This window comes from Muscardinus avellanarius (genome assembly GCF_963383645.1).
Source record: "Muscardinus avellanarius genome assembly, chromosome: 15".
In the NCBI taxonomy this organism is placed as follows: domain Eukaryota; kingdom Metazoa; phylum Chordata; class Mammalia; order Rodentia; family Gliridae; genus Muscardinus; species Muscardinus avellanarius.
The window spans coordinates 15,175,441-15,202,194 of record NC_137801.1 but is presented as its reverse complement, the minus strand read 5'-3'; the positions used below and the strand labels follow the sequence as shown (position 1 = coordinate 15,202,194).

The 26,754-nt window shown below is 36.0% G+C and overlaps 1 protein-coding gene across 6 annotated transcripts in view; it reads left to right on the top strand.

Moving 5' to 3' along the window:
• Positions 1-1,680: 1,680 nt before the first annotated feature.
• PUM2 (pumilio RNA binding family member 2) overlaps positions 1,681-26,754 on the top strand; it is a gene marked incomplete at both ends in the record, with an annotated part of 67,632 nt that continues 42,558 nt past the window's right edge. For 5 of the 6 annotated variants that reach the window (XM_080711687.1, XM_080711686.1, XM_080711685.1 and 2 more), the window contains 6 exons: positions 1,696-1,746; positions 9,216-9,324; positions 14,616-14,803; positions 15,330-15,499; positions 20,848-21,118; positions 21,623-21,716. In XM_080711687.1, coding sequence (XP_080567813.1) covers positions 1,696-1,746; positions 9,216-9,324; positions 14,616-14,803; positions 15,330-15,499; positions 20,848-21,118; positions 21,623-21,716 — 883 coding nt within the window. Of the gene's footprint in view, positions 1,747-9,215; positions 9,325-14,615; positions 14,804-15,329; positions 15,500-20,847; positions 21,119-21,622; positions 21,717-26,754 lie in introns of all 6 variants that reach the window. The other variant, XM_080711688.1, reaches the window with a different exon arrangement.

The following is a 26,754-nucleotide window of genomic DNA, read 5'->3' as shown; positions in this document are numbered from 1 at the left end:
ACACACACAATAGTCACATGATAGAACTATTTAGAATGAGTAGTTATTTTGGAAATTAGATTGTAGATTGGGAGAAGTACATTGTTTTAGATAAGAGATGATGGTGATCTCTAACAACCGGACTGCTGAAAAATGGATAGATTTAAATGAGTTCTGAGACTATTTTAGTAGGACATGGCAAATGATTAGATACTAGATGAATAAGAAAGAAAAGAATTAAAATGAAAAGTAGGTAAGAAAAAAATAAACTTGAAGTTTCTTGTGTTACCTTCAGGGACTGGAGGAAATTTTGAATAAAATTGGGAATTTTATTCAAAAAAATAATTGGAAATTTTGAAGGTGGAGGTGAGTCCTGTGCACGTGAATAGATCTCAAAGCATTGTTGGTAGATGAAATTGCTCAGGATAAAGGGTAGAGGAGAGAGTATCTTGGACAGAATACTAAAAAGCACTAACATTTAAGAGGTAAGAAAATACATAGGAGTCTTAGCAACTAGAGACCTAAGAAAAAAGGATAATTGTCAGATGAAGTAGGAACATCTTTGCCCCAGTCAGCTCTTTCCCTCCTAAAAACTCTTTACTGTTTGACATGTGAAAGCACTCCTCCCTTCCTGTAGTACTATTTGTTCCTACTTCTAAAATCTTTCAAAATATTTCACTGTGAATATTTAAGTAGCGAAATATATTCAATCAATCAAATGGTGATCCAGTTCTATCTAAAAGCAACGTATAAATTAATCTACTATGGGAGTAGTTAATAGTATTGAGAATGAGGTTTCCTTAGGAATACTTACTTTCCCTTCAAACTAAAACTAAAGCATATTTCTGTGTCTTCCCACTCTTAGGAATCTGTTTAATCTCTTCTGTGACCATTTGTTAATCAGTGGCCCCTTGCCTTTTACAATAAGAATGCTAAGGGAAAACCATCCAAAACTGAAGCCACTATAAAATTTACAAGCTTTCAAATTCAACTGGGAAAATTATTTTGAAAAATTTTAGAAAGGATAAAGTAATACAAGATAATTTTATAAGAGTAAGCAATGTAAAAAGATCCCTATTTTAGTGCTTGGGCTTGTTTTTTCTTTGCTCTATTTCTATTCCCTTTGCTCAAGAACTTAAAAGTTTTCTTTTGGGGGGGCTGTAGTGGTGGTACTGGGGGTTGGAGCCCAGAGGTTTTCTACCTCTGGGCTATACTCCCAGACCTATTTTATATTTTATTTGGAAACAGGGTCTCGCTAAGTTGCTGAGAGCCTCACTAAGTACTTTAAAAGTTTTCTGTTGGCACACAGAATTAATTCAAGAATCCTTGTCCCCATATATCTATTTGTTTTTCTGTAGTATTGCTCTCAGGTACTCTGGTAAAACATGTCTTCACGGAAAAATCCTTTGTTCAGATCATGCTAATATTAGTAATGGTAATGTAATGTAGAAATAGGTGATACCTTGTTTATATTGGTACTAGGGGTTGAAACCAGGGAAGTTCTATCTCTGAGCTGAATCCCCAACCCTATATTATTTTTTATTCTGAAACAGGGTCTTAGTGAGAAGTTATTAAGGCTGGCCTTGAACCTGCAGTCCTTCTGTCTTCAGCCTCCCAAGTACTAGGGTTACAAGAGTCCACCATCATGCTGAGCATAAAAATTTCTTTCTACTAATTTTTGTTTTTGTTACTCAACAGGTTTGATCTGTGGATGAAATGAATCATGATTTTCAAGCTCTTGCATTAGAATCTCGGGGAATGGGAGAGGTAAATATCAATACTAAGAGCTCATACATTAATTATTTGAATCATTCAGATGTAATTTTTAAACTGTAATTTTTTTTTTAAATAGTGGTTGTATTTCTTCCAACCTAAATGTTTTTTTTTAATCTCAGTTTAGTGATTTTTCAGCTGCTTTTTTAAAATCTATGACAGTAAGTAGTTTTTATTGTGATTATTTGTAGATGATTGATTGATTTACAATGTCTTATAATTTGAAAATGAACCATATATAACTAGCTTTGCTCAGAAAATAAAACTTACTGTGTTCTTTTGTTCTGCTGTTTTATATATGTATGCTGTGTTTGCTTTAGCAACACTTGATTGTTCATTATTTGCCCTTCCCCAAATCTCTCTTGTTCACCTAAAGCTGTTTGCTTGTTAAACTTCTAATCCTCTCCAAACCTCTCCTGAAGAGAGTTATCTATTGTCCCAAGGCTGTCTGCACTAGAATGAATTACTTTCTCATCTGACTTCTCCTAGTTCTTTATGTATACTTATATTACTGGTTACAGTTTGTTTTATATTTGTCTCTCCTGTATATTGCTAGCTTTGAAAGACTAGCATAGTAGGTATTCCACGTTTTTAAATGAATTTTATTCCTGTGAATCTGTGGTTTTCTTTGAGGCACCAAATTTAACCTCACCATTATATATTTTAAGGCATCTAAAATGCTTAGTGTTTCATCTACCTAATGATAATTTTAGAAAACATTTTTAGAAAACTTTGATTATGAAAACTCTTGTGGTCATATCTTTGTCTTATTCTATACTACTAACATAGTGTGGACTTTGATAATAGAAAAATAACAGTATATGGACCTAAGATGTATAATTAACTGCTTGCACCTGGAGATATTTTACTTTGGTAGATTAGAGACCTTCATGAGACTCACTCCATGCAATGCTGTGCTCTTCAGATGCAGAAAAAGAGTCCAGTCACTCCTTTGGGCCACAAGAGGGCACCCTGCAGCTAGCTAACCCTCCCCTTCTTCAGAACAGCGTTTTCCAAAGAGTTTGTCATTTTCAGAGGACTGATTTAAGGGTGAGTTAAGGTGCTTAAGCTTAAGTATTTCCAAAATGAACTTGTTAGTCCAGTGCATAAGGTAAAATTCTGGGCCCTAAAAAAACTCTGAGAGAGGAAGGATTAAAAAAGACCTACCTTCACTGCAGTGCCATGGTTGGGTAGGCATTATTTATACTACGGCAGTTGAAAAAGGCTTTTGTTCTTTCCCAGCCTTTTGTGTTTTGGTTTTTGGTGTTTTTTCGTTTTTAAGAAGATAGAATGAGACTGAAGCAGGTTTAAGTAGTGTTTTCGCTTTTTAGTCTTGTGACATACTGAACTTCTTTTAAGAGCAAGTATAGTTATACTCCTACATTAATTCTAGTTGCACTTCCTATACTTAACAGATATATGGTGTGTACATGTCTGCAAATGGACTCTTCTATTTTTCTTTTCTAAATAATAGAATTGGTAAATCTAAAGGTCTTTGCAGCTTAAAAAACATCATGGTCAGAAACAGTTGAAATTTTTAGTTATGTGGGGTTGGAAGAAGAGCTGTGTTAGATATATGTTAAATGAAATTAGTTTAAATTTAGGCTTTGTTATGGACATGCCAGAAATGCAGAGATAAGGTAACTTGAGCTTAGATTGCCTGCTCTCTGGTGGATAGCAACAGATCAGTACAATCTTCATCCAGTAAAATTGTGTTTTTAAATAAGCTGGTTTTTTTTTTTTTTTTTACTAATTCAGTTTTTTTTTTTTTCCTTAACAGTTTACCAACTAATATTGTTACCTCTAAGAGATAGCTAAGAAACCTACTCAGATTTCTCTCTGGGTTCTCTCCCACAAGGCTTTCTATCTTTCCTCATCTCACAGGCAGCAGGGAACCTTCTGGGATTTCCTTCTTTGCCTGTCACTCTCTCTCACCAGTCTTCTCCTCCTTTACTGACAGGTGAGGTTTTTTTTGTTTTTGTTTTATCCCAGAATTCATTCATTGGAATAAGTTAAAAGTAGCCTTGAGTTTCTGGCTCTTGAGTTTTCTGGAATTGCTTGGTTTCCCCACCCTCCCTCCCTTCTGGTAATTCAAAATTCTTTTTTAATGGATTTCCCTATTCTTGATATTTTTCCTTTAAGATAAAGTTTTGCTTATAATGCCTTAAGTGTTATAAATCTCTTAATGTACAAAGCACTGCATTTACATATAGAACTCATTTCAAATGTTTTTGTAGGTCACGGTGGCTTTGCTGAGCCATCAGCAGAAGAGCAGTCTCTTGGTTGTTCATCCAGAAACAGAAACAAGATTTCTTCATAAGCTCACCTTTTTTGTTTTCTACCAGATAGCACATTTTTGCCAAAATCCCTACTGATTTGCAGTATGTTGTGTGGCTTAATAAGCACAAAGCTAGTCCATAGGTGCCAATAGCTTTATTAGTATAGAGGTATTTTAATAATACACACTGCAGAGGCACATGTGTGTTGCTGTTTTCAAGTTATTGAGGTGAATATAGTTGGGTTCTTATTTTTAAATAACGGGGGGGGGTGGTGGTGGGAGGAATCTACTTGAAGTTCTTTAGGGAACCCAGAATTTAATTTTAAATCACTGAGTTAATGTGTTTTATTTTGAGAATATTTTTATAGTACAATAAATAATACTTTCTCCTTTTCTGATAGGATAATATTTAAGAAAACATTAAAGAAAATTTATGTACCAAAGATCCCAGGAAGTAGAAACATTGGGTAGGGAAGTGAAACATCTATCTTCTCTCTTATCTCTCACTAGTAGTATGACCTTGAATAAGACTGACCAACTTTGAAGTAGAAATAGAAATAGTATGTAGTATGAATCAGTATCTTTTCAAATGTTTCAACTTAGATCTGTGCTCTTAGAGATAACTGGAATCAAAATCAGTTGTTTGAGATAATATTTAAGAAGCTGATCCTAGTTTGTCTACATAAAACCTGATTCAAGAAAACAATTCCATCTTAAATTTATGCATCATAATGGGCAGAATATCACAGTAATATCTTAAACTGTTTTCATTTTACACAGTGTTGACTTATTACTGGAAGTTTTTAGAAATCAGAATTGGATTATGGTGGCAAACAGCTACAGACAAAATCTTTGTAACAAGTTATGTAATTATTTGAAATATTTAGCTAGTTGAATGTTTCAGATCAGTGTGTTTAAATCAAGTTTTATAATATTAAAGGATTTGTTTTTTGAAGTAGTAGAGGCTTTTAATATTTCTGTGACAGCTGTGTGCTAGAGGAAATGTTAAGCAGTTAATGCAATTTCATTCTAATCTTGTAACTCTATGACAAAAGCTTATTATTACCTTTCTTTTACACACAAGGAAACCAGTTCAGAAAGGTTAACTTGCCGTGCCACATAATAAGGCTTTAACAGCAGTTTGAACTCCTGAGTGTCTTGACTACTTAACAATGCTATTTTCCATGAGAAATGACAATATTTAATGTTTGATGGTTGATATTACGGAATATTAGGAATGCAGAAGATGGGGAAAGTGGCAAAAATGGGAAAGTTTAAAATATTGATATATTTACAGAAAAGATAAAAGTGCAGAAAAGCATTACTCTTGGGTTTTAAGGAATTACCTTGTGTTTTTTGTTCACTCTACAACTTAGTTTTTAGCATCTATTTTTGTCTTTTATGAACTCTTATAAGTAGATTAGTGACCTTATATCCTAATTTATTCAGCATAGTCCATTTATGGATCTGTTGTCGTGGCACAATAATCACTGATAGCATCCCTTTTAAGGGTCGTAGTTTCTTTGACAAGTTACATAAACTTCTTAAAATATCATGATATGAACATTTAGCTTTTAAATCCTTTAAGCTTTTGGCTTATGTTAATGCAATTGGTTTGTGATTTTACTTAACAGTTGGTATTAGATCTAAAATATGCCTTCTATAAATGTTGGAGCAGGTATTTGACTTATTTTTGAGATAGTTTGCTAGGGTGCTGGACCGATTTCTTTGTAAATGAAGAGGGCAAGCCCTAAGTACTTCTTGTAGGAAGGAAAGAACACTGTATGTCCACTCAAGCAAATCTGAGTTAGAAAGTTAGAAGGGCAGATTGATAGAAATATTGATATCCTGACCTTGACTTAGAGCTTTTGTGAATTAGACAATGATTATGAGTCCTAGTGGATAATATGTAGACATTTAAGGTTTGTTTACCTTGTTTTCTGTAGGGGGCCTATTTTGTTTCCACTACAGTAAAAATAATATTTTAGGGCAAATCTGTTTTTGTTTTGATCAATTCATTGTTTGATCTTAAACAGTTTTCTGTGGGGGTTCCTTTTGTTTTGTTTTTTGGCCAGGCATAGTGGTGTACACCTGTAATCCCAGTACTTGGGAGGCTGAGACAGTAGGATTGCAGATTCAAGGCCAGCCTCAGCAATATAGTAAAATACCCTCATCAACTTAGTGAGATTCTGTTTCAAAATAAAGACTAGGAATATAGCTCAGAGATAGAATGCTCCTGAGTTTAATCCCCAGTACCAAAAGAAAAATATTTTTTTAAAACTGTCCTTTTTCCTGAATTGTTGCCTCTCCTTATATTTAGTCCATTTTAACCTATTCACAAGATAATACTTTCTCTGGAAGTATTGAATAACTGTCTAAATTGCACAGAAAGCAGTTTCTTGGAATATTGGGTTAGGTCTTCAGTGGAAGTGCTTAATACTAAGGTGTTTCCCTGTGCATAACTTTAAAATGTTTGCAAATGAAGGGATACTCATAATGCAGTAGTTGGCAAAAGAAGACACACTTGATATTCATATATCTTTTCCCTTTACTTAAGCAATTTTCATTTAAAGCAGTAGCCAGTGAAAGTACTCACAGAATAGTATCTCAGAAGACTTTGAAATAGCTTCCACAGGAGTTCTGTTATCTCTGCTACCTCAGAAGATGAATGTTTCAGCCACTTTTGTGTCTGATTAATATTACTATAACTATTTTACATTTCTTATTTGTTACTTTTATTTTTGATACTGAAACATTTTTCTTCATGAAGTACGGGCAAAGTATTCTTTTATTTCAGAGATGATTTTCTTTTCTTCTGCCGACGGTGGCTTATTTATACAGTATTTTTAAGGGGTTATCTTGGGTTTGACTATGAATAACTGTTCAGTTACTTAAATATATCTAATGATGCTTTAATATTAGTATTATCAGCTTTATATTTTGTTTGGATATTTTCATGAAACTCATAGTGAGACTTAAAGTTAAGAGATGGAGGTTGTTTTGGTTTACTTACTGTAATGCTTGTTAGAGTAGATTATTGTTTAAATATCTATACTATGTAAATACAGATCTTTTTGTGGTGTATAGTACAGGGGATTGAATCCAGAGGCATTCTACTTTCCAGGTATATCCCTAGCCCAATTTTCTTATTTGGAAATAAGGTCTTGCTAGGTTGATGAGAGTCTCACAGCTTGCTGAGGCTGTCTTTAAACCTGTGATCCTCCCAAGAAGTGGGATAACAGTTGTACACCACCATGCCTGGCTCAGTACAAATAATTTGTAACCCAGGAACATCTTAACCTCCAGAAAAAATTTTTTTTAAAAATTACATGTTTATTTGACCAAAGATCTGTAAATTTGGAACATGCTTAAATTGAGATCTTTACCCTTCCCTTCAGAGCTGCTTTTCCTGATCTTCAAACGCCACCAGAGGGACCCCCCCCCTTAGTCAACACTATTTACTTTGGTATCCGAGTTATTAAAGTTTTATCCCCTTCATGCCGGGCGTGGTGGTGCACGCTTGTAATCCCCACGCTTGGGAGGCAGAGACAGGAGGATCGCGCAGGTTCTAAGCCAGCGTGCGCGGCTGGCTTAGGAGACCCTGTTTCCAAATAAAAATGTAAAAATAGGTCTGGGAGTGTAGCTCGGAGGTAGAAGGGCTTCCAGGAACCCCAGTACCACAAAAAAGTTTTATCCCCTTCATTCATCTTCCTCACCATTTGTATTCAGGTCTTTTTGACTCTCCAGAATGTCTCTTTAATTCATTTTATTTTCTCGGTTCTTTTTGCTAGTACCTTCTTTCAGTTCTTGCTATCTTGGCTATATTATAATTTTCCTAAGCTGATGTTTTGACTCTAGTCTTAATCTTTCTATCCCTTATTCCATTCTACTTGAGTTTTCTAAAGCATGTCACTTGCTAAACTGTCTTGATTTTCTGTTGTTTCAGTGTAATATCCTATTTCCTTATGTCTTTAAGGGTCCTCATAATTGACCTGGCTAGCTTTAGTATCAATTTTTAACCTTCCTATGTCTGTTTCTCACTCTTACATCCTGTTTTACATTCCATGAATTTTCTTAAGTTTTGCTTATGTTCATGCTTTACTATTTTGTTAAGGCTTTATGTCTTCCTTGCCTTATGCTCCCACTTTCAACTTCTAGCACCCCACCCCTGCATACATTGTATTATCTCCCAGATAAAGTTATATTTTAATAAAGACTCTGAGCTCTTTAAAGATGAAGTCAACATGCTTTTAAAGAAGCAAATACCAGGTAATTGTGATGAGTGTAGTAATAGAAGCATACACAGGTATGATGAGCACTGAAGGGCTGAGCATGTACTTGGGAGCTGAGAATGATGAGTCTTATGAATGCATATGTAAAATGCCACGTGTATGTCTTAGAATACCAGTCTTTTCAAACAAACATAGCCCAAGTCAGCCTCCTTAGTGTCAGAGAGAATAGCAATGAGAGACCTAGATAGATATTAAGGAATAGTTAGGAATTGCTCAAATGTGCATTTTAAGTAACCTGCAAGTGGTTATGTTAACTTGGTTTTGATGCATTATGTGTGTAGGACAGTACACAGTGTCTTGAGACCATTATCTCAAAAATATTTGTAGGATTTTCCTGAGTGTTTTTCATCATTGGTGATTTTCTGATTTGGAATTGGCAGATGAGAGTATTCAAGAGCTAGTAAGGGTTGTAATGCTCACTTCCTTTGAATAGCTGAAGAATGAAACATAACTTTCTGTTCAGGAAGCTGTAGGAGAGAAGGTTTGTCCAAAGGTAGTTCTTGGAAGTGAAGGAAAAAAATCACTTATGAATATTTTTATCATTTCTTTAGTAAGAAATTACATGTAAGGAAAGTCACATACTATGTTTGAAAGAGAAAAGTCAGAAATGAACTTTGATTATAATGTTTAGGTCCAGTATTATTAGAGCTAGTACATAAACAAGTGGACAGTTACTTTACTATAAATAAGACAACTTAGAAAACAGATTATTCTGAATTTTTATTAGCACCAAAAAATATAGCTTGGACTTAGAAGGCCCCTGGGTTCAATCCCAAGTACAACTAAAAAATAAAGTCAAAATATTGTGTACATATCGATATATTTTCTAGTCCTTGTATATTAATCTTGTGCTTAGAATAAAATTTAAATATAATTTTTTCCCTCCAAAATAGCTTTTGCCTACCAAAAAGTTTTGGGAACCTGATGATTCAACAAAAGATGGACAAAAAGGCATATTTCTTGGGGATGACGAATGGAGAGAGACTGCATGGGGAACTTCTCGTAAGTTATTGGTGTATGTGTAAGAATTAAGAATAGATGATTTTTTAAAATTCTTTCACTAGACAATATTGTGAGAAACATTGTACCTTTATTGAAGATTTCATAGATCATTATAAGTCTTATTTTCTTCAGCACTTAACTCTTACCTGATGGCACACTTAATTATTACAACTGATTGATTAGATGCATATCACATTAAGATTTTCTTGCTCTTGTTTTCTTAATTAACTCTGATTAGTTTAACCATAGAAATTTTCCATCTTTAATTGATGATAGTGAGTGGTCTATCTGGTTGTAGCTCAGACTTAATTTTTCAGTAGCCACATCCAGAAAGGATGCAAACTGTTTTGATGACTTAGAAGCTCTAGAAAGTGAGCACATTTGAAAGTACTGTAGAGATAGGCAGAGTTGGGTCTGAGAAACTGTTAACAGGAAAAGGAACTAGCATATAAGGAATATAACTTGCAGGAATGACAGTACTTATCACTAAAAAGCATGCATATATATATTTTTTATTTATTTATTTATTTTATTTTTTTGGTGGTACTGGGGTTCCTGGAAATCCTTCTACCTCTGGGCTACACTCCTAGACCTATTTTATACTTTTTATTTGGCAACAGGGTCTCTTAAGCCAGCACAGCTGGCTTCGAACCTGCGCGATCCTCCTGTCTCTGCCTCCCAAGCGTGGGGATTACAAGCGTGCACCTCCATACCCGGCACAGTTACATTTTTAAATAGTATTATCGTTAAGTTTTCTTTTTCTTACAGAGTTTAATGCAGCTTGCTTAAACTGTGCAAAATGATCAAAGTAGTAAGAAACCAAATTCCCAGATAATAATTACCAAATCAGCTTATATAGTGAATATAAATTGCCAGGTATTTTTTTAGTATCCATATCACTAAAATTTATTTTAAAATTTTGTTATTGTTAAGTTAAAATAATTGCCAAGAAGGTAAAACCCAAAAGAGTTAGGAAGGTCTAGAAATGTGTGAGTGATAAAGTGTAGGCTTGTGTTAAAGTCAGAATAAGGCCAGGAGTGGTGGTGCATGCTTGCAATCATACGTAGGAGGCTGAAACCGGAGGATTGCAGGTTCACAGCCAGCTACAGCAACTTAGTGAGACCCTCCACAACTTAGTGAGACCCTGTTTCAAAAATAAAATAGGGCTGGGGATATAGCTCAGACATAGAAGGCCCCTGTGTTCAATCCCAAGTACTACTAAAAAATAAGTCAAAATAGAAATTTCTGGTAGCAGAAAAGTTAAGCTGATATTTTCTTAAAATATTGGAAATTTTCTTTCAGTTTAACCAGTGTGAAAAGGTACTTTGCCATATTTGAAAAAGAGAAGAATAAATGAGATATATTCCTCACCCTCAAGGAATATTTTTTCCTGTGGATTAGAACTCACCTACATTCGATTAGACCCATAATCTGTTTGTGTTCATTTTATTATAGTTATATTGATATTGAGAATTCTACTCAGTGAGACACTGCCGTTCAATGATATCGCCTGCCTGCCTTCCTTCCTTCCTGCACTAGGGATGAAACCCGGGGCATTTCACCTCTGAGCTTCACCCTCAGCCCTATTTTTTTATTCTTTATTTTGAAACAGGGTCTCGAGCCGGGTGTGGTGGCTCACGCTTGTAATCCCAGCATTCGGGAGGCGGAGACCAGAGGATCGCGGTTCGCAGACAGCCTCAGCTACTTAGTGAGGCCCTCTGCAGCTCAGTGAGACCCAGCTTCAAAATAAAAAATAAAAAAATAGGGCAGAGGGTGAGGCTCGGAGGTCGAATGCCCCTGGGTTCTATCCCAAAGGGCCTCACTAAGTAGCTGAGGCTGTCCATGAACCATGATCCTCCTGTCTCAGCCTCCTAAATGCTGGGATTACAGGCATGCATCACCACACCCTGCTTATTTTTTCTATTTTGAACAAGTCTCACTGAATTGTCAGGACTAGCCTTGAACTTATGATCCTCCTGTCAAAACTTCTCTAGTAGTTGGGATTACAGATATATATACTATATACTACCATACCTGGCCATCAGGCCCATAATTTAAAATATTCAGGAATTTGTCTTGAGGTACATGTTCCCTTAAATGGCACAATCTTTTTTATTTATTTATTTATTTATTTATTTATTTATTTATTTATTTATTTTTGGTGGTACTGGGGTTCCTGGAAACCCTTCTACCTCTGGGCTACACTCCCAGACCTATTTTTACATTTTTATTTGGAAACAGGGTCTCCTAAGCCAGGTGTGCAGCTGGCTTCGAACCTGCGCGATCCTCCTGTCTCTGCCTCCCAAGCGTGGGGATTACAAGCGTGCGCCACCACGCTCGGTAAATGGCACAATCTTTACTAAGAGCATGCTATTTTGTGTGTGTGTGTGTGTGGTCCTGAGGTTCCTGGAAGCCCTTCTACCTCCGGTACACTCCCAGACCTATTTTATATTTTTTATTTATTTGGAAACAGGGTCTGTTAAGCCAGCGAGGCTGACTACGAACCTGTGTGATCCTCCTGTCTCCGCCTCCCAAGCGTGGGGATTACAAGCGTGCACCACCACGCCCAGCTAAGAGCATGCATTTTGATTTTTGTTTTGTTTTGTTTTTGGTAGTACTGGGGATGGAACCCAGAGGCTTTCTACCTCCGGGCTATACTCCCAGACCCCTTTTTTTTTTAATTTGGAAACAGGGTCTCACTAAGTTGCTGAGAACCTCACTAAGTTAAGTAGCTGAGGCTGGCTTTGAACCTGCGCGATCCTCCTGTCTCAGCCTCCCAAGCACGGGGATTACAAGCGTGTACCACCACACCCGGCAGAGCATGCATTTTGAAACACGGTGTTGCTGAGTTGTCAAGGGTCTCTCTAAGTTGCTGAGACTATCCTTAAATCTGATCCTCCTTTCTTAGCCTCCCAAGTACAGGGATTACAGGCATGCACCACCACAGCTGGCACCTGGCTCAAACATTCTTTCTTTTTTTGGTGCTCAGAATTGAACCCAGGGTTTCTACCTTTGAGGGTTTTTTTTTTTTTTTTTTTTTTTTTAATTTTGAAACAAGGTCTCTCTAAGTTGCTGAGGCTGGCTGTGTGAACCTGCAATCCTCCTGTCTCAGCCTCAGTACAAGGGTGCACCATCATACCTGGAAAGTATTCATTCTTGATAACTAAGTTAATAGGTGTGTTTTGAAAGCTGAATTGCTAATTCTTTAACAGAACCTAATGTTTTTAAAGGTATTCTGTAGCAAAGCATCTTGAACACAACATGGAAAATAAATATTATTTTCAAGATGGATGACAGAGAAAATGTCAAATTTATCATTTTGGTCAGATTCCTGTATCATTCCTGTACCTTAACTCCAGTTGTATGCATAAAATTTTGATGATGAATGTCAGTGTTCTATCAGAAAACATGAGAAAATCAGAAGTAAATGGAATTTTGTTTACCTAACAAACATCTGTTGACTGCAGAGTACATAGAAGTAAGAATGGCACACTCCTTGTTTTAAGGAGTCGTCATTCAAGATAGATCCTCTTCCCTTGACTGTGCCTTGCTCCCTAGCTAAACCCCCAAGTGTCGGGTTATGTGCTCCTGGTACTTGTAGGCCTTTGAACATACCGGTTTCTGTAACTGAAATGGCTCTCACCCTCACCCCATTTGCTCATGTTAATTCTTTACCCTTCATGTTCATTTTAAATACCGCTTCCTTTGGAATTCACTCTAAGACTAGGAAGAATCTATGCCCCCTCATTTCAGTTTTGATGGTGTCCTGGATTGTTTTTGTTGAAACATTTACCCTATTATGATTTCCTGTACTGCTTTTTGAGGTCAGAGACTGCTTTATTATTGGATTCCCTTTATGTAGCACAGTGCTTAGCATACAAGAGATTAATAAATCAGTATTTGAATTGTGCTGATAAGTGATTGAATAAAAGGATCTAATGGCTAATCTCATAGGTACAGGTATTGAAATGTTTTAATATAATTTAAGAAAAGTAGCAGTCATTTCAAAATTAGTAGTTAATAAAAAGACTGGATACTCCCATGGTATTTAACCTGGTTTGTTTGTTTTTTTTTTTTGGTTTATTTTTGCGGGTCTAGGGATGGAACCAGGGGCATTTGACCTCCGAGCTACACCCCCTGCCCTATTTTTTATTCTTTATATTGAAACCAGGACTCAATGAGCTGCTGAGGGCCTCACTAAGTAGCTGAGGCTGTCTGCGAACCGCGATCCTCCGGTCTCAGCCTCCCAAATGCTGGGATTACAAGCGTGCGCCACCATGCCCGGCTTGTATTTAACTTATTTTAAAGACTAGACCTAGCCGGGCGTGATGGTGCACGCTTGTAATCCCCGCGCTTGGGAGGCTGAGACCGGAGGATCGCGCAGGTTCGAACCCAGCCTCAGCTACTTAGGCTTTCAGCGACTTAGTGAGACCCTGTTTCAAAATAAAATATAAAATAGGGCTGGGAGTATAGCTCGGAGGTAGAAAGCCTCTGGGTTCCACCTCCAGTACCACAAAAATAACTAACTAACTAAATAAATAAATAAATAAATAAATAAATAAAGACTAGACCTACCATGAAGTATTAAATCTGTTAACAAATGAGCCAGAAGTAATTGGTAGCTTGTTGGTTCCTTTAAAAAGAATTTTCAGCAAAAAGTATTGGAATGTTACTTCAGATGTATATTTGTATCCCACTAGCTCTCAGTTTCTAAAAATTGCCTTTTCTTTTCATCATAGAATATATAGAATATTCATAACAGGTTAATAATTTTGTTTTAAAATAAATGAGAAACTTTAGAAGCGGTATACAAATATTTAGGTGATATTTAGCTTCTTACCAAAAATAGAAAATTCCATAGCACTGTGTTCAAAATGTGTCTAGTATATAACTGAGTTTGAGTAGTGCCGCCAATTTGGAAGGTGTTGTTATTCTTTTAGGTTTATACCTAATGGTTTTCATTATCAGTTGTTTACAATTCACCAAAGGAACATTAGTTTTTTAATAGAATGCTTATAAGCAACTTGGCCTTCAGGTTAATGTTTCTATCTTTTTGGTTTGACTGTTTTTCAGGCAGACTTTTGCCTGTTTATTACTAAACAAATGGTTTATTTATATTTTCAAGAGATGTATCTCAGCCAGTAAGTTTTTAAGTGGTGAAAAACTTGTAGGATTATAATAATATTCAAAATAAAATGAAGTGGTGAGTTTTCTTCAGTATATTAATTTGTAGAACTATATTTTGTTTAGCTTAAAAGTACAAATATGATTGTATTCTTTCTTCTGAACAGATCATTCGATGTCCCAGCCTATTATGGTACAGAGAAGATCTGGACAGGGTTTTCATGGAAACAGTGAAGTAAATGCAATACTGTCTCCGCGATCAGAAAGTGGAGGCCTTGGCGTGAGCATGGTAGAATATGTATTAAGTTCTTCTCCTGCTGATAAATTGGATTCTCGATTTAGGAAGGGAACTTTTGTAAGTATTTTGAATAAGGAAATATTTAATATATGCTTGATAGTTATTAGGTTATAGTTAGTTTTTAAGTTAATCTTTTTTTCCTAGAGCTGAGATTTTATAGCTATTTGTACTTTTGTTTTCTTTACCACATCCTGAAGTATATGAAATGATAGAATTACTAAAAATATTTTAAATCAAACTTTATTAATTTAAAAATATATTTTGCAAGTAAAATTGCTTATTCCTGGTAGTCATTGATGTGGAAGTGACTATAACTAAATAAGGCTGTCTGTGCTTTAGATATTTAATCTGGTTTGTGGTGTTTTGCTTTTCCAGCACTACTACAGTTAAGGTTGCCTTAGTTCTTATTATAAGTCACTAGTTTGTACTCAGTTTTTTGGCCTTCACTAAATTAGTTGACTATGAACTTAAAGTAAGATTCAGTGATTTTTATTTATGTGCATGATAGTATAGTTTTAGGTCACTATATGGTGCCATTTTTTGTGTTCTATCGAGTATTTAGAATCAAATTCTTTTTCCTTAGGGCACTAGAGATGCTGAAACAGATGGACCTGAGAAAGGAGATCAACAAGGCAAGGCTTCTCCATTTGAGGAGGACCAAAACAGAGATCTTAAACAAGGGGATGGTGATGATTCTAAAATAAATGGCAGAGGCTTGCCAAATGGAATGGATGCCGATTGCAAAGATTTTAAGTAAGATTTTAACTTTCTTGAGAAGAAAAGTGTATATTTTTAGGGTTTATTACAATTTTATTTGATGTTACTGATTTAGACATTTTTCCAATTTTAGGTTTAGTTTATTTCCTTTGTAACTTGTGTTAATCACTGGATGAGGTTTTTTTGGTTGTTGTTGTTTTAAATAGGAAAATTAAGCCGGGCATGGTAATGCATGGTTGTAATCCCAGCACATGGGAGGCTGAGACAAGAGGATTGCAAACTCTCAGCCAGCCTCAGTAATTTCTGAGGCCCTTTCAACTTAACAAGATCCTGTTTCAGAATAATAATTAAAATTGGGTTAGGGCTATATATCAGAGGTAGAAAGCCCCTAGATTCTCGTTCCATTACCACAAAAAAAGGAAAGAAAATTTAGTTAATAATTATGAGCAATTAAAAAGAAGTCTTCAAAATAGTGTCTAAAACAGTGTATTCTTTTGAAGGACTAATGTTAGAAGCTATTACTTCTCTGTTAATATGGTACTCCAAATTTTGTACTTTTAACTTTCTACTAAAAGTGAATTATAGGTTCTATAATTTTTTCTTCTTAAGGTTGTATTTGAGGACCTTTCAGTGGAATTTTTCTTTTCTATTCTTCTGTTTCTTCCACCCCCATTTACTTTTTAGTCTTAGAAATGAGGAGACAAATTTAGATTAGGAACCTTTCTTCTCATACTATGATTTTGTGCAAAACATTAAAGACCTCAAAAGAAAATTAGCTTTAATCTCTCAGTTCCTTGTCTTTGTTTGATTTTGTTTTTTGGTGGTGCTGGAGTTTGAACCCAGAGGCATCTTGTCTCTGGACTATACCTCCAGCCCTATTTTTATTTATTTTTTGAAACGAGGTCTCACTAAGTTTCTGAGCCTGGCTGCGAACCTGCAATCCTTCTGTGTTAGTCTCCCAAGTACTGGGATTGCAGGCGTGTACCACAATGCCCGGCTTTAGTTTTATATCTTTTGAGTTGTATGTATGTATTTACCTCTCTTGTGCATGCACATGCACGTTTTCTTTCCATATTACTCTTTATTACTTTTTTAAAAATACTGGAGATTGAACTCAAGACCTCATATGTGCTAGGAAAGTACAATGGAGCCACAATTTCTATACTTTGGAGGGGGGGAGCTGGGAGGTAGAACCCAGGAGCTTTCTACCTCATGGTTATACCCCCAGCCATATATATATAGTTTATTTGGAAACAGGGTGTCACTAAGTTCCTGAGAGCCTCACTAATTAGTTAAGGCTGGCTTCAAACCTGTGCGATCCTCCTGTCTCAGCCTCCCAAGCACTGGGATTACAAGCGTGCACCACCACACCCGGCCCTTTCTGTACTTATAAAAAATTTTAGTTTGGGAAGCCAGGTGTGGTGGCACACATCTGTCCCCAGGACTTGGAAGGCTGAGACAGGAGTTTATCATAGGTTTGAGGACAGCCTGAGCAATTTAACAGACCTACAAGTTACCAAGACCCTGTTTCAAAATAAAAATTAAACAAGACTGGAAGTGGTTGCTTGGAAGGTAGAATGCCTCTGGGCTTAATCCTCAGTACTAAAATAACAGTAACACTTTGTTTTGAGACAAAGTCTTGCATAGTTGTCTAGGCTCATTTTGAATTTGAGATCCTCCTGCATCAGGGGTTACAGGCATGCCCAGTACATCTGGCTCTACTTGTCTCATTAGTCTTTTAAATATTTTATTCTTTATTTTGAAACAGGATCTCACTAAGTTGTGGGGGCCTCACTAGGTAGCTGATGCTGGATCCTCCTGTCTCAGCCTCCCAAGTACTGGGATTACAAGCATGCATTACCACACCTGGCTCTATTAAATATTTTGTGTTCTGTTAACGTTTGGTTCTAGATTAGGCAGTGTACATTTATCTGGGAAGTTAATTGCTTTATACTGATTTGTGTACTTTTATACTTTAAAAGTCAACAGCCTCTAGAGCCTTTACTGAAAATGAGCTGTTTCTTTGAGATCTTGTGAACCATGGAATTCTATAAAACAGAATTTAGGTACATGGTAGGTTGTATTCTTTTACACTTAACTGCTTTAATCACCAAAGCAGAATAACAATGCTCTTTTATAAATAGTGGCATTTCTAGCTGGGCGTGGTGGCACACGCTTGTAATCCCAGCATTTGGGAAGCTGAGACAGAAGGGTCGCAGTTCTCGGACAGCTTCAGCTATTTAGGCTCTTTGTAACTCAGTGAGACTGTTTCAAAATAAAGAATAAAAAATGGGACTGAAGGTGTCGTTCAGAGGTAGAATGCCCCCTGGGTTCCATCCGCAGTACCGCCAAAAAAAAAAAAAAAAAAGTGGCATTTCTATATGTTCTCAGTGTAGAAAAGCATCCAGAACTATAAACCTCTTTTGATGAGAAATAATTTTATTATTTCTATTTCTATTTTATTTTATTCTTTGGTGGTACTAAGAATGGAACCCTTCTACCTCCGGGCTACACTCCCAGACCTATTTTTATATTTTTATTTGGAAAAAGGGTCTTTTAAGCCAGCAAGGCTGGCTTTGAACCTGCGTGATCCTCCTGTCTCCGCCTCCCAAGTGCAGGGATTACAAGTGTGTGCCACCACACCTGGCTGATGAGAAATAAATTTAACGCTCTTCAGTTTGTTTTAGAACCTTACTTTGATTTTGCTCTCCTCTATTATTCTCAGTTTATTGGTTAATGACATGTATTTAAAACTGTTGAGCTAGGTGTGGAGGCTGACAAGGAGGACACAGGTTCTAGGCCAGCCTCAGCAATTTAACTTGGCCCTTAGCCACTTAGCAAGATCTTATTTCAAAATAAAAAGGGCTGAGAGTGTAGCTGGGCAATAGAATGCTCCTGAGTTCAATCCCCAGTATCAAACAAAAGTAAACTTAATTAGAATTAACTTAAAATTCTAATTTTATTCCATTAGATATACATTTAAATTACTAATTATTTTAAGTACAATATTAATCACTAAACAGCATAAAAATGTTGCAAAAGAATAGCTATGACTATGTGGTCCGTGTTTTCAGCATATCGTTAATGTGTGTGTTATCTGATGTATCATCAGTATACATTACTGGAGTAGAACTGAAATGAATGAAAGTATCATAGGAGACTTTATTTTCTCTGTTTTCTCTTTGTTGATTTTAAAGATTCTTTTCAGTTTTGTTTTCTTCTTCTCTATGTCCCAAGTAAAAAATGAGCTTTTTAAATGTTTCCATCCAAGTTAGGTATGGCTAAAGGGAAAATGTGTTTGAAATCTTCTTACATTGTAAGAACAACGATTTATCCCATAAGTATCAGGAGAACAAATTTTTGTTTTGTTTTGTGTGATGTTGGGGATTGAACCCAGGGAGATTCTATACCTCTGATTTACATTCCCAGCCCTAATTTACTCTGTATTTTGAAATAGAGTTTCAGTAAGTTGCAGAGGCTGTTTGTGAACGTGTGATCCTCCTCTCTCAACCTCTCAAGAACTGGGATTACAGGTGTGCACCACCATGCTCGGCTTGGAGAAGTTTTAATAATTAGGAATTGCTTTGCAAACCACTTTGTGTTTGTTGGTAAATTATGCCAATCTGAATTTAGGGACAGAGTGAAATGTAACAATTAGCATTAAAAGGCAGGTAAAATGCTTACTGCCATTGACGTAGTGTAGCTTTATTTAAATATATTATGAATGCATAGTTCCTCAGCATAGTAAATGTTCATTTTGTAAGGGAAACTATCCTATATAAAATATTTTATGTAGCTGGGTCTGGTGGCTCACACCTGTTATCCTGGTAATTTGGGAGGCTGAGACTGAAGGATCATAGATTCAAGGTTAGTCTCAGCAACTTAGCAAGGCCTTCAGCAACTTAGACCCTGTTTCAAAATAAATAAGGCTGGGGATGTAGCTCGGAGGTAGTATGCTTCTGGGTTCATTCCCTGGTACTGCAATAAAAATTAGGAGAAAAAGATAGACTGTAAATGAGGATTTATAATAAGGTATAAATAAGTTGGGTGTGGTGACTATAATCTCAGTACTTGAGAGGCTGAGACAGGAGACCCAAGATTCAAAGCCAACCTCAAGAATTTAGGGAGATCTTGTTTTCAAATAAAATAATAAAAACGGCTGCGTATGTAGCTTAGAGAGAGAATGCCCAAGTTCAGTCCCTAGCACCTCCGAAATTAAAACAAATAAATAATAAGGTTCAGAGTATAGGCCAGAGGTAAAATGCCCCTGTGTTCAATTTTTCATTACCACAAAAAGAAAATAAGGGTAAAAGTAAAATTTAGACTGAAGAATATTAATGAAAAGAGGTATGATAAAAATGCTTAAAATTTATTCCAGTGTTAAAGTTTTCTTGGGAGAATTAAGAAGGCCATAGTTCAGTGGGAAAAGGTTTTGTCTGCTTACTTTCTTTTTAGTGTAAAATAATATTTTTCATGCTCTGTATATTTTTGATAAATGTTATACATTTGCATTTCTTTATAATGGCTTAAACTGAAATAATTTGGAATGATACAGATGGGACCATTTAGCTTCAGTAAGAAAGCTGGCCTGAAAGATGAAACGATTTGCTCAGAAATTAAAAGAGTCAGGAGTCAGCCTTGCCTTACCTTAATGTCATTTTCTGTTTATCCCTTGTTTTACTCCCTTAAATCTTGAAGGACATAGTAATCTATAGTCAGTTTATTTTTCTGTAAATATTATTAGGATGCTTTAGCAAATTTATGTGCTGGTCAACAGGACAGTAGTACGATGGGTGTGTTTTGGTTTTGAGCCTTCCTGTATTTGCTACGTAAGAGTCTGCTTTATTTGGGCATGATGGCACACATCTGTAATCCCAGAACTTGGGAGGCTGAGACAGGAGGATCACAGGTTCAAGGACAGCCTTGGAAGCCTAGTGAGACCCTGTTTCAAAACAGAAAATAAAAATTATGCTGTGGGCATAGCTCAAAGGTTAGAATGCCTCTGGGTTCAATCCCCAGTATACCCCCATACACACATGTATACTCTTCATACTTGCCATTTATTTTGTGTTTGATTTGTTTTGAGGCAAAGGATTCAGGTAGTATAGACGGATTGTAACTAATACTGGAGAGTTCTTATCTGTAAAATTGATCATGCTATTCAAATTGTGATCATTACTATGGAGGGTATCATTAATATGAAAATGTTGCAACAATGTCACCTTTTCAAGAAGTTACATTAAATAGAAGAAATGTGATAAAGTAGAATAAATTTTTAATCTATGCGCATTATTTTATGACCATTGTTTTCTATGATTTTCATACTGTGCTTTTTTAGCTTTTGACATGTTTTATTCATAATGCTTTTTTGTTTTCTCTCTCAGTCGTACTCCTGGAAGTCGTCAAGCCTCTCCAACTGAAGTAGTTGAGCGCCTCGGCCCCAATACTAATCCCCCAGAAGGATTGGGTCCTCTTCCTAATCCCACGGCTAATAAACCACTTGTTGAGGAATTTTCAAATCCCGAATCTCAGAATCTGGATGCCATGGAACAAGTTGGTCTAGATTCCTTACAGTTTGACTATCCTGGTAACCAGGTACCCATGGACTCTTCGGGAGCTACTGTAGGCCTTTTTGACTATAATTCCCAGCAGCAGGTAAGCATGCTTTTTTTTTTTTTTTCATTTTGTATTGGGTATTGAACCCAGAAACACTACCAGCGAGCTACATCCCCAGTCTTTTTTAAAAGTTTTTTCAGTGTCTTGCAAAGTTGCTCAGGCTTACCTTAATCTTAAGATCCTTCTGCCTCAGCCTACTGAGTAGGTGGGATTATAGGCATGCATCTCCGCACCTGCTGAGCGTGCCTCTGAGTTAAAGTCCTCTAAAGTGTGTACTAGTATAGCCTGATGCAATATTACACATTGACATGAGTAATAGGGGCTCTTGAACATTTCAGGTTTTATTGACTAAAATGTCTTTGTAGTTAAGAACATGCTTTATTTACAGCTTTCCAGTTAGAAGTGAAATGTTAGCCTAGGGATTTAGCTCAGTGGTAGCATGCTTGCTTAACATGTGCAAGGTCCTGGGTTCAATCCTCAACAGCCCCCTGCAAAATGAGATGTTTTTATGTTAATCTTTTTATTAAATATTTTCCCTGATAGCTCTTTCAGAGGACTAATGCACTAACCGTTCAGCAGTTAACTGCAGCTCAACAGCAACAATATGCATTAGCAGCTGCTCAGCAGCCACATATAGGTGAGTCTTCCATTTTGGCTGTTAAAGTGTTTAGGATGTTTCATTGTCTGTTTGCTGATTGATGATATTTTGTTCTCTTTTGAAACATCCCATTTAGATCAATAGTAATAGATTGTATGGCCAGGGTATTGATTAATGAAGATTTGTTTCTGCTTATTATTTATTTACATTGATGGTTAAATAAAAATTCTAACTTGATAAAAGTTGTCAGCATATATAGCATATATGATTGTAAAAAAAAAAAAATGGGAATCCAAGAGAAATGCCTAGTAATTCAAATGTAGTTGGAAATAGGAATTTCAGGAAAAGTTTTTTAAAGTAATTGCTTTAATGAAGCTATTTGATCTTTGACTCTTAAGTCTTACTGTACTGTGAATTATTACAGTTATTTATTTGTTATTGCTAGATTTTGAGCTTCGTATAGGTTGTCTGTATTGGGATTTATTTGTTTACTTTTTGTTCTCTCCACCATCTGCTTCAACCAAGTGCAAATCTTTACTAATACAATACAGATAATCTTATTAGTAGCTATTTGATTTGTTTTTCCACTCCCAACTCTGATTTTGACCTTTCTTTAGTTGAATGTGGAGTAAAATAGATTGGATGACTTTCTTTTTATCTTTTATTTTGAAATACGTATAGATTGTTATGAAGTTGTAAGGAATACAGAGATTCCTCATACTGCTTTGTCTGCTTTCCTTTAATGGCTGCATCTCATAACGTATAGTACACTATCAAAACCAGTCAGAGGACATTGATGTAGCGAGTAGATAGTTTTATGTCATTTTATCACTTGTGTAAATTTGTATAACTGTGCTTATGTATATCTGACTTTGGCTAAACCTGATTTATTTTCTGGCTGGAAAGACTGTAAATACTCTTAACATACTTTGGAAAGGAGGGATATACAGTACAAAGGTTCTCTTCCCTTAACTTGTATTGTTCTGTATCAGTGCAGTTAAGTTTTCCTAGGTCCCAGATTTCACTTTAGGATTTAATCAAAGATGTCCATCCACATTTATAGTTGACCACTAATAGCAGTGTCTACACTGTGACTCTCCCCCCCCAAATTCTCTTTATTCATGTACTTAATCTTTTTCTCATTGTTAAAAATGTATAATTATTATTCATGGTATATCACAGTTTTTATTACTTGAAGCTTTTGTTATTTTCTAATATTTGGCAAGCTGTTAACACCTATTGCTCTTCTTTGAATTTTTATTATTGTTTACTTGCTTTTTCAATATGAACTTTAGAATGGCCTTGTCCACTTCCAGAAGATAAGGTTAAATTTTTTAATTTACTTATGGAGAATTAACATCTTTGTGGCATTAAGTATTCTTATTCAAGTCATACAGTGTATCTTTACATCTGTTAAAATCTACTTTAGTGTTGTTCATGAGTACTTCAAAGTTTCTCATGTAGTTTTACAAATGTGTTAATAAGTTTATTCCTGGCCGGGCATGGTGGCACACGCTTGTAATCCCCGCACTTGGGAAGTGGAGACAGGAGGATCACGCTGGTTCAAAGCCAGCCTCGCTGGCTTAGGAGACCCTGTTTCCAAATAAAAATATAAAATAGGTCTGGGAGTGTAGCCTGGAGGTATAAGGGTTTCCAGGAACCCCAGTACCACCAAGAAAAAAAGAAAAAAAAAAAGAAAAGCATCTATGGAAGCTCTTGAATATAGTGTATTAGGGTATATGAATGAAATTTTCTGTTAGGATTTTTGTATCAGTATGTATAGGTGATGTGGCTCGCTATATGTATTAGGTTTTTGTCAAATTTTGATAGCAAAATACTGTTTTAAATCAACAACAATAATAGTAAGCTTCATAAAAAAGAATTGAGAGGCACTCCTTTTTTAATTGTCATTGTCCCAGATGTGAACACCTGTAAAATCTTAAATTAAGCCACAAATGCACTGTTATGGTGACTTGGAAATAATATTTATTGTGTTTGAAGAATTGAAAACTTGGGACTTAATGGGTTAGTGCTATAGAGTACATTAAGTAACATATTATATATACATATATGTATATGGTTTTTGTGTGTAGTACTGGTGATTGGATTCTGAGGAATTCTACCTCTGAGCTGTACCCCCAGCCCTATTTTATTTTGAAACAGGCTCTCACATCATACAAACCCGCCATCCTCCTGTCTCATCCTCCCAAGTACTGGGATTATAGGGTTTTACTACTACACTCGGCTTATGTAATCTTTAAAGATGTGTCAGAAAAGTTCTGAAACCATGTAGAAAATTCAATGCAAATAAATTTGGAAACCTGAATAAAATAGAAATATTTATTCAAATCAAAATTTATCAAAATCGATACCACATTAATATATTCATTTGTTTTTGTGACAAGCCTAAAATGAACTTTGATCAGCGTAGGTACACAAGAAAGACAGGGGACCCATGTCGTTTGCCTTGCCTTCCAAGGGTTGACAGTGACTTTTGATGTTTTTTGGAAAGGGGAATGAGGGCAAGGATTGGGAGTTTGCATAGATGTAGGCTTATCTTTGTTGCCAGAGCAGGTGATCTTAATCAGGTGTGGTCTCCTCAATGGTTTTCTCAGGACTGACTCCACATTTTATTCTTTGTTTCTCAGTTAAAGTTATTTGTTGTTAGGCAGAGTGTGGTGGTGCACACTTGGAATTCCAGTGCTTTGGGAGGGAGGCTTAGACAGGATCGTGGTTTGCAACCAGCCTCAGCTACTTGTGAGGCCCTCTGCAACTTAGTGAGATCCTGTTTCAATTTAAAAACGAAATAAAAAATAGGGCTGGGGATGTAGCTTGGAAGTAGAATGCCCCTGAGTTCAATCCCCAGTACAACACCAAAAAAAAAAAAGAAAAGAAAAAAGAAAGGTATTCATTGTCAAAGTCATTTTTCGCCAGATTTCTCAGTCATGTCTTGGCTGACTGATAGCTCATTTAGAACAGCATTATTCAGTAGAAATATAGTATATTTTGTTTGTAATTTAAAATTATTTAATAGCCACAAGGTAAAATGTAAAAATGGGTGAATTCATTTTGAACTACTTATTTTTAATGGACTATTTTAACCTCATTATATCTAAAATATTATTTAAAATATAATCAGTATAAATAGCTTATTAGTAGGAAATTTTATATTCTTCCTATTAAATCTTTGAAATCAAGTTAGGCTAGTCACATGCTCAATGGCTGTATGTGGCTACTACCTGCCACTATGTTGGTCAGCATAGTTCTGAAGATTAAACTTTTTTTAGAAGGGGCCAAATAGTACTTATTTTAAGCTTTGTAAGCCATATTGTTTCGGTCACAACTACTAGACTCTGCTCTAGTACAGTGTGTAATAAATGATACATGAATTTGTACCACTATGTAAAACTTATGGATGCTGAAATTAGAATTTTATCTAATTTTCACATTAGGAACTTTTATTTATTTTAGGAACGTTTGTCTCAACCACTTAGAATTGTTAAAATTGTCACAGGCTGAGTTTGCACCATGCTAGAAAGAGATAATAGATACCTTTTTTTTTTTTTCCTCTTTTGTAGTGGGGATTGAACCCAGGGACATTTGACCTCTAAGCTGTACCTCCTGCCTTTGTGTTTGTTTGTTTGTTTGTTTGTTTGTTTGTTTGTTTTTGAAACAGGGTCTCTATAGGTTGTTAAGGCCTGTCCTTGAACCTGAAATCCTCCTGTTGTGGCCTCCTAAGTACTGACATTATAGATATGTGCCATCATGCCCAGGGAAATAAATATATATTTGGTACTGGGAACTGAGTTCAGAAGCATTCTACCTCCACGCTACATCCACGACCCTAATTTTTATTTTTATTTATTTATTTATTTAGTTGTGTGTGTGTGTGTGTGTGTGTGTGTGTGGTGTACAGGAGATTGACAAAGACATTCTACCTTCAAGCTACACTCCCAGCCTGATTTTACTTCTTATTTGGAAACAGGGTCTCACTAGGTTGATGTGAGTCTCACTCCTTGCAGAGACTGCCCTCCAACCTGTGATCCTCCTGTCTCAGCCTTCCAAACATGGGGATTACAGCTGTGCACCACCACAGCCTGCAGCTTATTATTGTTTTGAAATAGTGTCTCACTAGTGTTTGCTGAGGCTGCCCTCAAACCTGCAATCCTCCTGCCTTAGCCTCCCAAGTACTGGGATTACAAGTATGGATCACCACGTCCTGCTTATATATTTTTTAAATAGACATTGTCAGTCAGAGTTGTGCATGAGCACATGTGTGAATGTAGCTGCTTATGAGCTCAAAGAAAAAGGCAAGGTTATGTAAGTGGTTTCAGAATTTGTATAGTACAGGAAAATGAAGGAAGACCCATAGCAATAATAGTCAGTAAAGCCTATAAAGGACTGAGAGAGAAACTACCAAGATTGGAGTTTGAATTGTGCTGACTCTGTAATGAGCTTCAAGCCATTAATAGAAGATTTGGTTTTGAGGGTTGATCCTGTAGAATGTAGTTGAGGTCATTGTGGTGCCATCTAACGGACAGGTGAACGTTAAAAAAAACAAAACTTAAAAGGTTTCAAACAAAAATGACAGTACAAATAAAGAAAAGTAGCCAGAAAACAAGCTCAAGATGTAGAAATACAAGGACATTAAAGGCTTATTCCATCTAAATCATTAGGTCCTAAAACTTTAAAATGATTTGAAAATGAGCCATTTTAGGACCCCCCCCCCTTCAGGCCTGTTAATTGAATCCAGGGACATTCTTCCTCTGAGCTATACCCTCAGCCCTAAATTTATTTTTTATTTTTGAAACAGTCTCACTGAGTTGGAGAGGGCCTTACTAAGTAGCTGTGGCTAGCCATGAACCTGTGATCCTCCTATCTCAGCCTCTCAAGTACTGGGATTACAAGTATGTGCCATCATGCCTAGCTCATTTCAGCATCTTGTAAATAAAATTCATTGAAAAGAATAGTTCTGTGTGGCCTACATAACTGAATTCGTATCACCTAGGGTTAAGTGAACAGGAAATCTCCCAGAACACTGAAATAATCTATAAAAATCAAAAGTATGTTTTTCATG